Here is a 19920-nt window from a genome sequence, read left to right as displayed (position 1 = left end):
CACTCACATATGAGATGCATGATATCTCATCTCTAGTCAAGCCAAAAACTGAGAAGTTAAAAAATAATTCAGCCTGCTTTTCACACATAGAAAATGATTCAATAGTACAGTAACTTCAAATCATCATAAATTTCTTTCATCAAGTGCTACTTTTAAATAATAGATTGACCACTGCTGCCTCTATCCTACTATGACCTTATTCTTTAATCTATTCAAATTTGACTGAAAAATACACAGATTATTTCAAAACAAGCACTTGAGACAGTTAACCCCAGTATAATACCTCAGGTTAAGTATTGGATAGCTTGCACCAAGAACCTGTGTGTAGACTTGGTTTATTCATTCATCTCCTGAATAAAGCTAAGCCCCTTCATGTTTAACTAGCGGCCGACCAATTTGAAAGGGCCAAAGTTAGCTTTTGAAAAAGTCCTGGCTCAACAAGAGAAAATGCCACTGCCTATTGGCACACCAGTAGTGTACAACAGCAGTGAGCCTGGTCCATGCTAGTCTCAATTCCAGTCTCCCTATTAACCTTTTCATTATAAACTTTGGTGACTTTCACAGTGTGCACATCTAAGGTACCTTTAGAGGCAAACTTCACTCAGAGAAACATTCTAATGAACTTTTGAGTTTTCGTCTGGAATAGGTAGAACATTTCAGTGATATACCAAATACTTATTTCTCTTCTTTGCACAGCACACAACCACAAGCAAGGAAACGAGAAGAGGCTCATATCCATTCAATGCCAATATAAATCCACTTTCACAGAGAAAACTTCTCAAAATAATTGTATCTGCAACAAGAACAATGACGAATCATAACTAGCAAACGGCTGCAAGTTCAGAACAAGGTATGCAGCCTTGAACATCATCTTTAACAGTCAGCAATTTTGTGGCTTGGACTTGACTCTGACTTCAAAGTTCAGTGTTCGTACATACTAGAGAGTTACCACACTGCCGAATCTTAGCTGCGATGAGAAACAATCTTATCCAACTGTCACGCTATTCCTCATACAGTAAACAGAGAATAGATCTATCATAGATGAAATACAACTGAGTGCTAATTCATTTCAGAGAATGAGAGAGTGTAGTCTGGAAGAGTTTGGAAAGGGAGACTACTCAAACAAGGGGTGAGGCCTGAAGCCCCAGTTTCCAAACTGAAGAGGGGTGTGGTTGTGGCGACTGGAGTACCCCCTCGGATCAGTCAAAGAACCCTCCATTATTCCTCGTCATTCAACACGTGATTGAGGGCGCAGTGAAGGTATTTTTACTTGCCCAAGAGAAGACAGCGTGGATTTTCCACAAAGTTTTGTAAACAGTCTTATTCTTTAACAAAGTCAAGTGGGCTTTGTGTTCTATGATACGGGGGCAAAACATCAGGAGTTCAAAAGAGGATGTAGATGGGGGAAAGAGACTGGGGTTAAAGGATGAGAAACAACACCCTCAGACTCCCATGTAGAATCTTAGAGGAATCAGGGTACTAAGGCCATGTCCATTCAGGTAAGCAGCCCTCCTTGGCATGCCATCCCCACTTTCACAAAAATTGTCTAGCGGTAGCATTTTCTACAACTGCTCTATAACATCCATCATGCCCCATTGCATAAAAGATATAAGCTATTTTTATCCCATGCTCCTTCAATGGGCAAGACATATCTTTGATGTACAGATACAAAAAATGACCATGATATGAATTCTGTCACACGTCTGACATGTGAGCTGTCATTTGTATCTGAAGCCACAGCAAGCTATCAATGACTGTTCTGGATCCCTCACAGTGTTGTGCGAGTGAGCGATATCTATAACCTCCAAGACGGGCAGCCTTGCGGGGGACAGCAGTACTGCACAATGCCTGAATAACGTCACAAGACTTTGGCTTATCTGTTTTCTTCTTCTTGAGCTGTCATAGGTGAGCAGCTCAGCTCTGTTACTTCAAAAACAATTTACCATAGCAAATTAAGTGCCTATGTGAATACCTTTTTATCAAACAAACAAAAGAAAAAGATTATTTCATTGCAGTTACAGGATGGTTATAGGTTGAATATGAAATCCATGTTTGTATGTGGAGATGTGAATGTTGTGGAAATACCATTTCAGTCACATTTATCTGGCTTTACACAAGAACCTCCAGCAATATTGAACATTATAGGACACATGTCTATGGTCTATCATAATTTACAGTCTGGCTCTGTATGCACCAACTGAACAAGTGCAAAAGACAACATTCAGGTTGAACTGACAAGGTACAAGGTATTTGTAGCATCTACTTGGTTGTATTCAGTACGTAATTTCACACTCTGCACCAATTTGTGACAAGTAAAGTTGGAAGAAGTCTTTTGATAGAGCTGTCTTCAACAAGCTTTTTGTGTAGTCCCACATGTGTATATTTCTGTGTGCTATATGTCTGCATGCCGGCCGCACAAATAAAGCACATTTGACATGACCAAAAACGGCTGAGTCTTGGACATCACATTGTCTTACAAATTAATAATTCATGCAAGTACGTGTAGGCCTATATCTGAGGGAAAATAGATTATCAAAACTTTCTGGCAGATGTTTCTCTTTAATCTGTCTCTCTGTCCTGTCAAGATTTGTAGACTTACAAAGGAAATGGTCTTTCCTGTCTACCACTTCCTCTCGAAAACTCAGTCACCCTTAAAGGAAAAATCCTCCCTTTGCCTGGCATCAGCAGGGATCTGAAATAGTAATCAATTTGACGTACAATGAATGAGACAGTCGCTAATCCTATCAGCATATCTTGAAAGTTGACTCATATCACAGGATGACAGCATCAATTCCCTCTAAACTGCATGAAAGATGCAACAAAAAAACCCCACCACCACAGGTAAATAATTCTGGTTTTAAAAGAAAGAGGAAATGTGGTAATGGCCTTGATACCACCTCTACAGATGCCTGAAAGTGGCTGGTCTACAATTGAGAACATGTAAAAAGGCTGATTGCCATCTTTAATCCGTTAAGGACGGTTTGATTTTGCTCCAACACGCATTTTCCATAGACGCTTGCCCGAGTATACTTGGGACTCGTCCTCAACGGGTTAAGAAGGAAACTCTGGTCTGAATCCGTGCTCCTAGCTGTGTTTTTAGTGACGCTTTTTCGACTTCATAATATGAAATCCACTCTAGTTGTGTGAGAATGAACTCTTTGTCTTACAGTACACTGTATATTGCTTATATTCTTCCTCCCTGGCATACACAATCTGGACTCTACACATTGAACATATTTTATCTGATGTCAAAATGATATTACGACAGCAATATTCTCTATGAAAGACAATCTGATTGCTAATGCTATATATTGCAATAAAAGTAGAATGCAACGACAAAAATTAAGGCAAAAGGAAAACACATGACTTGATTACTGTAAAACATGATATATTCGCGGCATGAAATTTTCGCAAATTGGAGCCAACAGCCTTTTTCTTGGCATGAAATTTTCACGAATTGCTACTGGCATTCAATGCATGTAGTGTAGACAAAAGCTTTCGCGTGCAATTTCACGAATTTTGGCGCTCGCGAAATTAAAATGCACGCGAAAATTCCTCGTTTTACAGTATCACCTACAAAATGCCTTCTTGAAGACCAAAAAGACCTAAAATCCCCCACTATAATTTTGATATAGGAAACTGTTGTGGTTGTTTAACTTTCCATCCATGATACTGAGCATCTCCCCCCCCCCCCCCCAAAAAAAAAAAAAGAAAGAAAGAAAAGGTTTTGTCAAATTGTGTTCATCAAGAAAGTCAAGTCTTAACTTCACCAGTATGCATGTTTTTTCCTCAATACTTTTTCTCACACCATCAGGAAAGGCAAACTAGGTTTGAAATATAAATATATTCTACACAATTATACCATTGACTTTAATCCCAAAGTCATGCTTTAAACACATGTTTTAAGCTCTTCCTTTTCCTTCTTCCTACAGACTGTCTGGACAGCCATGATTCCAGCACCAATAGTCAACATTCACTTCCCCCATCCTCTCCTTTATGGCCTCTATAAACTTCCTTGCATTCGCTTTTTCTCTCTGTCTTGATTCTTCTGACTCATACAAGTCTCTGAAACTGACTGGAATTGATACTATCTTCTGACAACCGAAAAAAAGGAGAAAATTCTCTGTTTATTATCACGGCAGGTACTGACCCGCATTTGCAAACAATTACGGGTAGTTTCAAACAGTAATAGCACCATTACTGAACCTAAAAGACAATGTTTAGCATCCTGATAGCTCTTTTTTTCTTGAAGGTTTATATTTACATTGATACATCTACATTTGTGTATGAGTGTGTGTGTGTGTGTGCCTGAATACTATACATATTTCCATTTCCACAGGTGTTTTTGTTGTTGTTGTTGTGTTGTTGTTGGTTGTTGTTTTTTGTTTCACTGAAAGCACATCATCCGTATTATTAGGAGTGAGATTTCAACACACATAACATACTGCTTTTTTTATGACTAAATGTAAATAACAATATTTAAAATGTCAAGAAACTATCCCAAGAAACCCCCCCAAGAAAAATACAATAGTATAGAAATGCAAGACTAAGACTACACCACATCATTGTTGCCATAAATGCAATCTAAGGTAGATGTAAGAAGTGTATCATTTTGCCATGCCATATTTGCAGAAGGTGGCTTAGAAGCAAGCAAACACTGTATACAACCCAGTGAGGAACAGAAGCAGTAATCTGCATGCCATTACATAACTGACATGATAAGAACATGTGGAATGTTTGCCATCTTTGTGGGTGTGTGTGTGTGTGTGTGTGTGTGTGTGTGCTAGGATCTGTACTATACTGGAGAAGTATCCCTTTAAACACCCACTTATCTCAGGCTACAATGGACTACACATCATTTTACACTGCATTCTACCTGCAATATTGCACTGTAGACAACACAAGTGTCTATAACCTTCGTATATCATGTATCAATTTAATCAACTACCTTATTAGACCACGAGTGATTATAGAACATCATCCTACACCACAATTGCAACAAATGCTGGTTTAAGCTAGTTGTTTGTATGATACGTAAAGTCAAAATTTGAAAGGAAAAACATACAAAAAGGTTCCAAACCCTTTGTCCAAAGTATACAACTGGCATGGTTACATGACTGCAATGGTATTCATTCATAAATGGTAAAAGTCTTTGCAGTTGCACGATCTCGACTACAACCCAACTCAGTGAAATACTTCTACATATTTTATCTCATTTTTATCACTTTTTTATGTTTTTCCTAGATATTTATTTCCCTATTTTATCTGCAAAGCAAAGAATATTTATCACATGCCAGCCCTAGGTGACCTTTGACCTCCAGCATGGCCGCCGGGGAGAACTGTGGAATGTCAGAGGCAAGGTCATGGCTGTAGCCATTAGGGGAGAGCACATCAACTGGCGAAGATCCCTCCGAAGGGCCCCTGTGCAAACTCCTCAAAATAGTCACTTTTAGCTCCGCCCGTCCAAACCCTATCATGTTCATATTTTTCCGTCTCCTTTGAAGCCAATAATATCTCCAAACATATGAGGTATTGCAAACAAAACCCCACAGTCTTCTAAGAAAGACAGAGAGATATAGAAATTTGAAAGGGAGAAAATGCCGTACTGGGTAAACGGCGCCATGAATGAGGAAGCACCAGAGTCCATATGAGGTTCAATGTGTATACTTGCAGTGCAGTCCCTAGCAATGCTACTTTGCCCATTAACGAGAAACAGGTTTGCTACTTAAAAATAGTAGGAAGACAATTGCACCACAATCTCTGGTCATTTGACATGAGATAGTGGTACTCCTTTGCATAAGAGAAACATGGTCCCTACTTTAAAATGGTACGAAACAGTTGTATCATAAGCTTTGATCATATGACCACAGATCGTGGTGCTGCTTTGCTTATAATTAAGAGAAAGAAGGTCTCTACTTAAAAATGGTAAGAAGGCAGTTGCATCATGATATCTGGTCATATGACCATGCCTTTCACAAGCACAGCCATAATTTCGTTCTGTTTTTCATCATCAACATTTTTAAAGAGACTCCTTATCGTCTCCCCCCCCCCCAGCTCACAATCATATGACTCTGATGTAGGCCCTATATTTGTAACCCTTGTAAGTTGTCTGTTTTAGTTTGTTTACAAACACATTTACCCTTGATACTATGGTAACATTGCCAATACGAAATCCAATACCAGTGATAGGACACAAGTATAATTAACAAGTTGCTCTTCCTGTTTTTAGTACAAGCAACATTGGTGCACTATGGAGTCTTCTCTTTGGATGGTATTCCTCTTATACCTATTCTCTCTAACATACTGAAATCTCCACAGAATTTATCAGGAACCATCAAGCCACTTAACCCGTTGAGGACGGTTTTATTTTGCTACAACAGGCATTTCCCATAGACACCTGCCCAAGCATACTCGGAACTCGTCCTCAACGGGTTACGGGAAATGGGTGAACACTCAGAAACAGATAATAAACACACACACAAAAGAGGTTTGATTTTAAAAGGAAGCGCAGAAGCTTTGTGCACCTGTAAACATCAAAGCAACAGGGTTTTTTTCTTTCTTTTCGTTTGTTACGACTGGGTCGCATCCCACCGCATTCTGGATCTTGAAATGGAATGTTCCTCGGTGGGAATGTGCCAAGAAATACTAGATCCTTGGCATTGGTGTCGTGACGGGGGAGAGTCGATATGACATTTTTATTGACTCTAGGCTGTTCATGTGACGTGTAATAAGCCACCTTGGCAATGATTTCAAGTGTGCTGCAATATGTTAAGACATGTAATATATAGTTCTATGATGCATTTGGCACCCAGAAACAACCTTGCTGGAGAGAAGTTCTAAGTTTCCAAAACATCCAATAACTGTAGCAAAGGGTTTGTTTGCTAGATTGTTTGTATGTGCTAGCACGTTTTCACGAAAACAGTATTGCTCACTGTTATAGTTGATGGTATGGCATGAACTACACACTTGCCTTGTTTCATCATCACTTTCCCCATCATACCATTCTCCTCACAATACAAAGATGAAATCTAACACAGAATAGGTAACTAGCAAAAGAACAGCAGATTTTTTTTTCCTTGAAAATGTTGTTACACTACCAAATGTCATCCCAGTGATTTTAAAGCCCATTGGGGTGATGCCTTTGAATTGAATGTGGCTGCAATCTCTGTAACAAGCCCAGATTACTCCTTTTTGTGTGTCTCTAATGCTATGTACTTGAGACCCACAGTGTGAGGGAAGCCAGCTATTCTTATCCCTATTGCATAATGACAAAATCCTATTACCGTAGCTATACCACAATCTCATTCCCCCCCCCCCCCCCCATTGTCTATGTGGTGGCACAAAGGGAAGAGTATTTCCTTCAACACTGTGTAGCTAAACTATGGCTTATAGGAAGGCGTGATAACACACAGATTACAGTACACATTGCTGCTGTATCTGATTATATTACAAACTGATACCGTAAGGGTTAGAGCAAGAAGGCTATGAGATCTGAACACTTATGTGAGGAATGCATCATATCTACAGCTGATTGTAACATAGCAACACCTCCATCTTGGAACAAAAAGGGCGTAAAGACTCACTGCCACATAAAGGGTGCTCGGCGCATCTGAACGAACCTGACACATGATAACATCAGGGCGATCACTAGACAACATTTACATATTGTATGCACTCCAAAAATTCTACAGGTAGCTGGGAATATATTTGGCGCTGTGCATTACGAACTTGAAACAACTACGAAGACAGATGGCAGAGAAAAGCTACAATGTATGGGTGATGAGAGCAGAATTGAGCAATTAATCTGGAGAATGAATCACACATTGTCTCCTTATCTTACTACAAATGCTATGTTGTGAGTATGTGAAAGTGAAGAGACAGACTGTTTGAAACAAACAATATTCAATGTTCAGGGATTAAGCAGTATATGAACGCATCCATCAGCAACAAACCAAGCATTTACTGAGAATGAGACAAAAGGAGCAATTTAACCCGAGTGTCATTCTAGTTTCACCTCCGACAGCTTTGCTGAAGTTTTGTTTCACTTTTTAGACTCTAATTTGATAACACAAATCTTCAGATCTTATCCCTTGGTATATCTATACTATGATGATTTGTGACTTACAATGTCACAGGCCTCCTAGGCCATATGTTATCTGAAAACTAGTGGCTACTGGTCAGATGGGCTTTGTGCAAATCTGACAACTGCATCAGAGGGGCAAGTGGAAGGTGCAGATATTACTTCAACATGAACAACTTGTATTGGGGGGGGGGGGGGAGCAAGAAAAAGATGGGGGAAAATTGTCAGAGAAATGTATGAGCCATAAAACTCAACTTTTCCACATGTGATCAATAGGTCAGGCCAAAAGTCGTATCATAAAATTCTGACAACCCTGGCAATGGAGAGGGCCCGTGGATGGCTCCAGTATGGCAGGGAAAAAGGCAGGTGCACACACACACACTCATACACATACTTGTGCTGGTAGCACTCCCAGGCCATTAAAGCAACAAAAAAAAAAGAGACATGCTCTCAAATTACATGCGGAGATCCAACATGTCACAGTCATATGAACTTGATGTTCCAAGTTCAGAGCACGTTGGGAGAGGGGGGGGGGGGGATTAAGTATTTGCAGAAGAATAGCAACAAGTCTGGGTACATGAAAATCAATCTTCAAAGCAGTTTGGGTTAACTCTTGCTTGCTTGTTTTTTTAATAGCTTATTGCGATACACACATGACTGTGAATAATAATTTTGAAAAAAAAAAATGATTATGCTGTTAAGTGCACAGTCTACATAATGGGGAAAAAGGAGGAAACACCATGCACATCCTAAGAAAGAATGTGAAAGCAGGAGAAAGAGAAAGAGAAATATTGTGTCTGGATCATATTACTTGAAATCATCCCCACTTCACGTGTCATAAGCTCACAAGTGCAGTACGACAACGCACCTTGGTATCAGATTGCAGTAGGCTTTTTTTTTTTTCTTCTTCATCGTCTTCTTCTTCTTCTCCTTCTTTTCTTTCTACCCGTACTGAATCTCTCTTCCCACCAAACCAAATTTACAGCCTACGGGGGAAGAGGGATTCCTACATGAAAGTGAAACCAAACCTTCCAGCACCATGGCAGAAAAGCTGTGCAGTCAAATCAGCATAGAGCAGTTATAGCGGGACAGAACATGGCTGCAGACGGCACGAACGCAACGCAGGGGGGACAATAAGCCAGAGATCACACTAAGTAGCCATTAAAGCGATTCTATATAACCTCTCTTCAACACCAACTGGCAGTTTCTAGTCATACTAATTGCCGTGAAGCACCACGATCATTCTTAATGTATGACAGCCAAGTACACTAATCACAAGAGGGTGAGCGATTAATTTGCATTTTCCATAAAGTTAGAAAGTTAGAAGTCTTGTTGACTTTCTGATACGCTTGCTTTATGAAGGAAGAATCTTTTTTAGGGAGAGTTCCGTCTCCTGACCTGCTACTTAGCGTGTTTAATACCTGAGCTTCCTACTCCTCTTTGCTTCTCATATCACAGCATGTTAGATGTTGAATACTTAGCACGCACTTCTACAGTGTGTTGTGGTGTTCAGATGGAAGCGAGAATGGGGAAGTATTCCAAGACCAAATATGGGACCAAGCCCCCTACGATTGTCTCTTGGTCCACAATCAGCACCCCACCCCAACCTCCCTCCCCAGAGAAGAAGAGATTGCCTTGTATTTCCTTGTAGGATAATGAATGCCAAGCTTGATGTAAGACCAATAGAGCACATAGAGAGAGCTCAGCATTGGGGACAGAGAAGATGAGTCTCTTATGTAACTGGTTATCTCTTCCTCCTCCTCCTCCTCCTTCATCTTCCTCCTCCTACATTTTCCTTCTCCTTAGATGGTTCAATCATTATACCTCATCACTTGAACATATCAGTTGCTTCATCGCTTGAACAAATCAAACTGTCGACGTTGGGCCTACGTGTGGCATACCAACGCCAATTTGCCCTCCACGGGGGAGGAGGGAAAAGTTCGATCGAAAGCCTGCGGTACCTGCCAAGCCGCCCAAGACTGGCTGCAAGCATGTTGCCCATGGACCCAAACCATCTCGCCGTGACCTTGGTAACAAGGAGGAATGCACTGACCCCCGGACCTCCCGTTGGTAGCCCTCCAACGACAACCATGGGAACCCTGGCAGTACCATTTGGCTGGAGGATCAATGCCAAGAAGAGGAGAATGCTGGAATTGGAGTTTGCTCCTTGGAAGAGAAGTGATGCCATCATGGATGCACAGTAAGGGGGGCGGACCAGAGGAGGAAAAAAGAAATCATTTCCACTGAAGCTGAGTTTATATCACAGAGACTGCTAAAAGGGGAAGGGGAAATATAATTACTTAAAAAAATAATAAAGAAAAGAGGAAGAGGAATTACAAACCAGCCTTTTTCCCTTCTTCTTTTCTTTCACTCCCTAAACAACAAGAACAACAAGCCCTAGGGTGAGAACCAACAAGATGGTGAGAATGATAGTAATGATGAGCATGATGCTGATGATGATGAGGTGGAGGAGGATGAGGTGGAGGAGGACGACGAAGAGGAGGGGAAAGAAGAGGAGGAAGAAGAGGAGGACAATGTCAGAATAACAGGAAAAGAAGATGGTTTTCATGTAATTTTTTTAAATCTTAGTAAAAAACATCATGCGACCAGCATCACTGCCCCCTAGCTGTTTACCTCAATAAGGATACCACTTCAGACATACCTACTGTATTTGTTAATGCCCTATAGATGTCTAAATAGTCACAAGTTTTGCGAGATATTTCATTTCAGCTCAGATTTTCAGAGATACCATTGATACAGGCCCTAATAATTTTGCTCCTCTGCATTCATGAAATATGATGGGGGGTGTAAATATATTTTCCTTTGAAAAATAAACAGCAGAGAAATGACGCGGGCAATTTTTCAGTCGGAAGTCTGCTCTCCTTTTGGCAGGAGGGATGGTTGGTACTCAGAGGAACCATACCTCACACAAAGTGGGATTTGTATTGCAGTCTGTTTCGAGACAGCGCCTAGAGTTGACTACTAAAATCCATAACAGAGAAGTGTGTGTTGTGGCTGTACTGTAAGAATAAGGAGACAAAAAATGGAATTATGAGGCTTCCCTTTCAAACATGAGACTCGGGGTGAGAAAAGCCTCATTCATTTCAACATTATCGGGAAGAGTAGACTTCAACATTTGCGGGATGCCATCGCACAGCGATGTGAATTTCAGGTGCTCCGGCGCGAATTAGTCGTGAGGGGGGTAGCGAGCCGTTTTGTAGCTACTCCACTCTTGTTTTAAGTGTCTTCTCTGGCACAGCTGTTTTCTGGAGTTGTTTTGCTGGATGCATCAGGCGTCGGGAGCCCTCATTTCTGTGTTAGGATGGTGGATCAATCAATGTGCTATGGATTCATTTCAACTCTAGTCACTCTACCCGACTAATACAAACCCCCTATCATCCTACCCCCTAGCCAATGGATTGAAGTGCTGTAGCCCCATTCTTCAAAAGACAGAATAATTTTCAAGGTGACAACTGAGAACTTCACACTCAGAAGCAGTATGCTTTTCAAAATATTTACCTATGTGTCAACCCCTCCCCCCCAAGAAAAAAAAAATAACTACAAATAAAAAATATGAAAATAAAGAGAATCTAAAAATAACTATAGCTTTTCTATTCATGTTCTAGTATGTGAAAAAACAACAACAGAACAAACAAACATCATTTCGACATCCACGGTAGCAGAGCTACATCGTGACATAAGCTTGACTCTTCCAAATGTATCCAAGTTTCAGTGAGAGTAAAAAGAGCTTATTCAACAGTATCTACATACTACCAAGGTAACACATTGAAGAGTTTCCTGAATGCACCCTCATTGTATATATTCTTAGCTATCCAGGCCAGTCATAAAACAAACAAAGAAAATAAAGGATACAACAGAAAAAATTGGAAAATATGCTCATAGAGCATATAACCCAATATTCAAAACAGAAATATTAAATGGGTTACTGTAAAAGTGGTTTCTTTCGCGTACAGAAACTTTCGTGGTTTCCATCGGTGCCGACTTTTTCGCGTGTGTTTAAATTCGCGGTCGGTAATGATAGCATTGTAACAAGCGACGAGTTCAAAACATTTTCGCGTGATGTTAAATTCATGGTTCAACCTCAAAGCGCGAAAAGCGCGAAAATAAAACCACCGCGAAAGAAACCACTTTTACAGTATTGGAATCATGGAACTTGTGCAGCCTAACCATTCAGATTTATAGACCCAGTAGTGTGGGCATTTACTGGTGGTCCAATTCATTCACTGCCCACCATGGTATTGGTACATTCAAAACCACGAATAGCACCGGTCAGTAAATATGTGCTTCGAATTGTACCTGCATCAGTAACAGTCATCTCCAGTTAAGATTCTTCAGCTGTGTGTGTATTTGCACAGAGATCAGTGATTAAACCGAGCACAATTCGTTACGGAGATTCTTGCATATCGTATCCGTGCTGGGCCAGCTACTAGCCTTTCCACGCCATGTATCCCCACGCTATACCGGGTCTTTAAAGCTTAATCCCACGAAAAGTGTGACCAGGTTCCTCGGAGGGACGGACCCACCACCGACCAACCTGTCATGTTTAGATAAGGAGAGGATGCCCAGGAACCAGGACTGGAAGTAACTCTGCCAAACTTCCTTGATATCACGACCGAGAGATGAGAGGATATGATTCATAGCACCCAGCTTGTCCTGATCACAAAACCATGTGTGACCAACCCCAGGCCACGGAGGAAGATACTGAGGTTTAGACATAGATCCCTTTCACTGACAGCCGATCGCGAGAAGCGGAACGGGAATACCCGGACACATGATATACCAATGGTGCTGAGAAACAGATATATTAGATCTTGAACAAATTAGAAATATGATTTCCATCAACAAAACTGGAGCATACCCAGTTGTTGATGGTTTTTTTTTAATGACAAAAGTCAGAAATCGTATCACTAGTAAAAAGGGAGGGACATTCAAAAGTATAGAAATTTATGAATGTCCTTTACTCTCATAACTTTGAAAAAAAAAATGCAAGTGAGAATGAACGTCAAACACTGGGCAACACAGACAACTGTGAAATCAAAACATCAAATATATGTTACTCCCTATAAATGAATGTGCTTTAGGTTGTAGGAAGACGTATTTCTTGACCAGACAATGTTACTATCACTCTAACGTTCATTAGCAGATATATGAATATGTTTTATGCGTGCGCACTTATTTATGTTTGTTTGCAGTGGTATAATGGATGTAGGACTAACCTGTTTAACACATAGAAGGAGATAGTGGTAGTATCTTCTTTATTCTCCTATTCCTAACTTGCTAAATATGATGGACATTGAACAAAATGATCATAACAAACAAGAACCATGAACTCTTCTGTTACAAACCATATTTTGGATGCTCTCAGTGGGTGTGTCTGTCTATGTGCACAAAGAGATAGAGAAAGATTCTCTTATCGGATATATAAGCACACTCATATAGAATGACTTATATATCTGTATATACAAACTTATATATCTGTATATATAAGTCTGTATATATCTATGTTTGTATGTGTATATATACCTCTGTATATTACCTGCCTGTATCTATACACCAAGAGAGATGACTGAAAGGGTGAAAGACTGGTTGAAGATATGATTAAATATATCTTGCATCATCGAAATCAGGAATGGCAGATCGTAGCACATGATAACATACCACCAAAAAGTATTCCATCTATGTGTCAGTGACACATCCTACATGACAGAAAACATGAATTACTAATAGATATACACCTCTTCCTTCCAATGCACTCAAGTGGGAGATTTGGTACAGGGATGACTGTATAACAAGTCAGGACAATGTAAGAAACCTTGTGGTTTTCATCTTTTTTTTTGTAATCGAAAGGGACACAGCAACGCGGGAAGACCCGAACATTCGACCTGGTCGAGAGCGAGCGTGAAGGAAATATGAGCACCAACTTCCTCTCCCAAGCTGTTATTGGGAATGGCTCACAAAAGGGGAACCCATAAAGGATTTGAAACCAGCTCTGTCCCAAAGTCATCCTACAGTATATAGCTACACACAAGGACAAGTGCTATCAATACCACACTATCTTACACTGTAAAGCCATACTGCACTACATAGTACATCTTCCACTGCATATAATCATGCCCCGCGTATGCTGTATATAATAGCACGCAAAATCGTTGTATGAATCCCCTTGCACCGATTAGATTCTCATGCTTTTGCTAATCTAAGGACATAATACAACAAAAATCCAATGTGTATAATATAAGATGGTTTACCTTCTGAAGTTCGGATTTATGAGGGTTAAAAACTGATTTGTATATTTTCACACATATTTCAGACACACAATGAATATGAAATGGAAATAAAAATATGTGATCAAAATTGAACTTGACCAAGTGTGCATGTCTCGTTAAAGCCCAGTGGTTAATGTCTGTGCAATTTGGTAATACTCACACTGTACTGGTAAAATTGCTTCATGGCTAGTTTGCCGCCTTGCGGATACGACCCCTTCAGTGCTAGGTGCGCTCTGATGAAGCTCTGGCTTGGTATGTCCCCGGCGCTCATTGGCAGCTTGCCGTGTTTGCGGCGTATAACGTTCATGCACCCCGGCGCACTGTCCCTCGAACTCTGCTGCAGAATATTCACGGGATTTAGCAACATTTAAAGCGCCCTGGGTGGAGGCCGATCACACAGGATAGTGGGCTAAAGCGAATTTTAGGGAAAAAAAGAGATAGACGAGAGCGTATATATCACGAAACACGCTCTAAAACGACGTACTGTCTCTGTTTCCAATCCCGTCACTAACTCTCATAAACACATTGGTACTCGTAGAAGAAACCGTTGCGGCACTACTTCGTATTTCATCGAAGAGGAACTGGTAATGTAATTTCACACTGGTCGTTTCCGATGTATGCCAGCTTCCCTGACACTGTGAGAGGCTTCGTGAACTCCTCGCCGTGGTTGTCGATGTTACTTGTCTGAGATCTGATCACTATCCCTTCTCGATCTCTCTCTCTCTTTTTCCTCCTCTTGTTTATTTGCTAGCTCATTACACCAATTCGTTCATCTTCAATTGTGGCCTGCGTCGTCGTCGGCTGTGCTCACTGCCTCTCAACCTGCTCCTGTGTAAGCTGTAATCGGCAGCTAATTGCCCGTGATGCATGCGCTCATCAGAAAAATCAGACGGTGCGGCGGGGCAAAGAGTGAGAAAAGAGTGTCGATTCCTGGGTGAATTTGTGTCTTGCCGTCCAAACTGAGCGGCTCACGAAAGCTCCGACATCCGTCCCGAGGAAGTATAAATCCAGACTACTATGGACTGGTGTGGAATAGGAAATGGGATCTCAATGAGGTCTCCGTTACACAAATGGGTGACTGGTAGGAAACGTGGAAGAATGGCCGGGGTGAGAGAAGGGAGAGAAACAGACAGAGAGAGGTAGAGAGAGAGGGAGAATATATCCTTTCACAGCATAGATGCACACTCTCACTCCGCTGGTCGATCTCTGATCTACTTCCCTCTAGCTCCGTGACACGGCTCCGGGGGCAGCGCAAAAAGTCAGTGGTCAGCCGCTGGTAAAACTCTGAGGGGGTGCATGCAACAACTTCACTGCCAGGCCAAAGTCTCCACTGCCCAAGCCCGATGCGATGCTTAGCCGGTCAGTCTGGTCCCAGAAGCAATCAAAAGAACGCCAGAATGTGAAGTGGGCGGGTGGGCTGAATGGGAGTGTTTGAATCAGGAGGATTCCACGGCTTGGTGCTCACTGACGGACTGGCTGGTATGAGCTACTTACTACCTTCCATGCACGGACTGACTGACTGCCTGCTGCCGGCTTTCTAGCCTGACCCTACTGGTGTATAGCGGACGACACTTTGCTACCACTGAAGCCTATTAGATATGCTTAGCCGCATAACACCACAGCAGTTCGTATTAGCATGTCAAAGAGGGTAAGAGAGTAGAGCTCCCCTAACAACAAAAAGTAGACTTAAGCTCTCCAAACAGCCCCGGAATATTACTCCCGAAGACCCACTGCCTGACGCTCGGCCGGATCTTATCATGTGTGTACAATTTTAGGAGCTTCTTTTAAACTCACTGAAGCAAAGAGAGATAGATAGGAGGGGAGGGAGAGAGAGAGGAGGAGAGAAAGAGAGAGATCGACCCTATATAGATAGTGCCTTGAGTTTTCCTCTTCCATTTCTTCTTCTCCTCCAACTGTTTTTACACACATGACACTTCTCCAACTGGACAGAGTCCAAACACAGAGCACACACATCACACACAAACATCTACACACACACACACACACACACACATACACAGTTTGTTTCCTCTCCAATATGTATGCTCATGGCAAACACAGAGCTAATACCCTATTCATGAACTTGAACAACCCTTACCAGGGGCAGTCATACACAAACACACACAGACACACACATCCCTACACTTGCTACACATCATATCTCCCTGCAGTAACTTCTCATATTTTCACGGTGACTTGATGGAATTTCAAAGTTGAAATATTTTCTCTCCCTCTCTCCCTCTCTCTCTCCTTCTCTTCTTCACTCCCCCATAAGCGCTTATTATGTATACCCGCTAGGCTGTAAATCGACTTTTGTCGGTTTACTTAGCTCCGAAAAGCAAAGAGAGGGACCAAAGAAAAAAAAAAGTGCATAGGGGAAAAAGTCCAGGAATTTGGCATACAGAAGGAAGACAACTGTACAGTGAGTTCTTTCTACCGCAACCAAAATACCAGATCTCAGGTGTTTTGTGTTGTACCCCTATTGCTGTAACACCGACATACCTCATGCTTCTTTGCAGCTATTGTGGGGAAAAAGGGGGAAAAAAGACAGATATTCACCTTTCATGACCTTGAAAACATGGTGTTTTGACCTATAATCTGTGTCAGACTCCACTTTATCCTTCTTTCTTTCTGTTTTTTTTTTCTCTTCTTTTTCTTCCTTTCGTACAAGGAAAAGAAGGAGAGGTATGGATAGATAAAGGATTTGGACTATGGGGATATAAATACACAACAAAAGACCTATTCTGTGTCTTCAAGGAGCCCCCTTACATGTATTGATTAAAGGCTGACTTTCAACAGTTCCCAAGTCCACAAATCAGTTGCATCCATGATAGGTCTGCTACACTTCGAAGAAGTACTCTTCTCTTAAATTATACTGGAGTGGAGTGTAAACTTGAAGTATAATCTAAGTGATATGGAGAGTTTCATATAATTTGCATCAAGGAAATGCATTATGTGGGAGAGAGCAATACACACCATCAAATATTTGTCCCCCCCTCTCTACGAAAAGTAGAATACCATAAAACAAGAAACATTGCGGCATGAAACTTTCGCGAATTGGAGCTGACGGCCTCTTTCGCGGTGTGAAACATTGGTGAATTGTCACTAACATTTAACTCATTGTGCAGACGAAACCTTTGATGAGCATTTTACATTTGCAAATCTTGGTTCCTCGTGAAATTTGCAAAAGTTTAATGCATGCAAAAATTTCTGGTTATAAAGTAGAGAGGCAGTAAACGTTCACATGTTCCTAAAATCATATCTTAGATACAACTTTCCGTACCATGAGGAAAATGTGTATTTGATTTAATAGCATTTCATGTACTAGGAATGATGCAGAAAGTCATGCTGCATTATAATTTTTAGGCAGGTGAGTAAGTGGAGAAAAAGAAAAAAAAAAGAAGAAAAATGATGTGGTGTACCAGCAATACTTGTAAACCTTCATACAGCCTGCCAATGTTAGTTATTGAAGAGAATGTAAACGAGACGCATCACGAGTTGATCTTGTTCAGCACGCTACAAATTAGGATTTTGTCTCAAGTGCAAATGTGGTCACGACACTACGTAGACTACTTCGACGTTTCCACTGACTTATACCAAATATTCACACAGTCACAACTTTATAGACACTCTTTGAAATTCCCTTCAACTTCCACTGACATGTTAGGTTAAATTTTACCCATCTTTAAGTCTTAAGCTTACATGTAAACCTTCGCTTGAAGCAAATATTCTTTTAAAGGAAATCCTATAAAATAAATAAATAAACAAATGAATAAAAAATAGCTTCTAGACAAGTTCTTTGTGTACCTTCTTTCATGTAACAATGCTGTATAAGATCATGCACAGTTTTAAATATAGTGAAATTTGTCACAGAATTATTCATTCTTATTAATTTTCATATCGTTGCTGGGGTAACAAAACCTTGTATATCAAATTTTGGTAAAATCACTTTTTTGGATTAATTGTCATAAATATAATCAGTTGAAGGGGATGTCCTGTCCAAATCCTAGCTGTATTGCCCCCAAAATGAAGCCACTACTGCATGCTAAACGGAAGGTGATCCATTTCCTATAGCACTTTGGCTGCCATGTTTTTCACTCTTCTGAGCATTTGACATTTTTGAGATACGAGGTTTTGTCGCCCCAACTGCGAAAGGTACTTCCTGTGTTGAATGGGGGATTGTCAGATAAGATAGATATATTTCATACATAACTCATACTCACATGTGAACCCACATGCATACCAGATCAAGCACAGTAAGGATAGATTACATTTGAGATTGCCATCAATTATAGTTATGCAGTTTGTTTTGCAAAATTCTCATAAACATTTGAAAAAAAAAAATCCAAAAGAAAACCAAGCAGAATATACCATGTGCTATGACAGAAATAAAAATCCAAATGTGAACAGCCCCTCTAGGAAAACGAAGACAATAGAAACCAAATTAAAACATATATGAAAAGAAAACAAAGAAAACACCACAATTGTGGGGGAAAAATAAAACTATTACAAATGAAGGCTGATCATATTTTTCTGTCTGTGCGATGCAAAGCATACGGCTTTCCCTCGCGATGAGTGTCGCTTCATCATCCACGAGAGGCTTTCCTAGACTTCTCACGACAGGCTGACATGGAATCTATTTCCCCAACGTGGTTCGGACACTTAGCGGCGGCTCATCCTGCACTCTGGATGAGCTATGGCTGGTTGCTCTTCGGGACGGTGTTAGCTGGAAGCGCCGCCGCACGCCGGGAGTGCCCATCGCCTCGCGAAAGTCCTCCTTTAATAATTCAAGGCGCATGATTAAAACATCAACCTGAAAGAGACTGTACGAACTGCAGAGATGAAAGTCTATCTTTCTTAGAATTGATGTCATCAGTTGGCAAGCCGAGTGGTAACATGTTTTAATTACATGAGCAAACTTATGTCCATCCTTCCCAGTCTTTGCTGTATGAAATTATTATACTTGGTGTGTGTATATGTGTGTATGTGTGTGTGTGTGTGTGTGTGTGTGTGTGTGTGTGTTTTGTAATTTTACTTGACCATGGTGAATTAAGCATTTCAGCCAGAAAATAGCTTTATCCCCCTTTCAGCTGGTAAAAAATTCTGTCTTGTAATCACAATTATAATCTCTATTGGAAGAATCGTTGTACTACTGTAATTGAGACATTTCTTGCATCTGAAAGCAAATTATTGAAATTGTGATTCTGGGATCTCCTCTAGGAAATAAAAGTCTGAAGGTGTTATCAAATCTTGATTTGCTCAATTCGTGATGAACACTTCCCATCTGAAAGGCTTGACCCTCTAAACATGATTGAGGAGGCAGAGCCTAGCTTGACCCGGCATTCACTTCCGCGCTAAGACCGCAAATAAAATATAATGCAATCTGCCGATGCTGCACTAGCTAACACACAATGCCAGTTTGATGGACAGATGAGGAAGTTCATACCACCAAAACTCAAAATTAAGATTTAAAATGTGATTCATAAACATGATTACAAGACAGACTTTTCTGTCAGCTGAAAAGTCTGTAACTCAAAACATGATTACAACTGC

At 40.7% G+C, this 19920-nt stretch overlaps 1 protein-coding gene across 1 annotated transcript in view; it reads right to left on the bottom strand.

The window, feature by feature from the left end:
• The window catches only part of LOC139728560 (RNA-binding motif, single-stranded-interacting protein 2-like), a 150541-nt gene extending 131252 nt beyond the window's left edge, over nucleotides 1-19289 (bottom strand). The window contains exon 1 of the mRNA XM_071639497.1: nucleotides 14528-19289. Within this exon, the coding sequence (XP_071495598.1) occupies nucleotides 14528-14734 (207 nt within the window). The 5' untranslated portion in view covers nucleotides 14735-19289. The remainder of the gene's footprint in view (nucleotides 1-14527) is intronic.
• Nucleotides 19290-19920: the final 631 nt, after the last annotated feature.

Source organism: Diadema antillarum, unplaced genomic scaffold (genome assembly GCF_040938485.1).
Source record: "Diadema antillarum isolate AM-2024a unplaced genomic scaffold, OU_Dant_1.0 seq00000183_RagTag, whole genome shotgun sequence".
Taxonomy (NCBI): domain Eukaryota; kingdom Metazoa; phylum Echinodermata; class Echinoidea; order Diadematoida; family Diadematidae; genus Diadema; species Diadema antillarum.
This window is presented reverse-complemented; position numbering and strand designations above follow the sequence as displayed.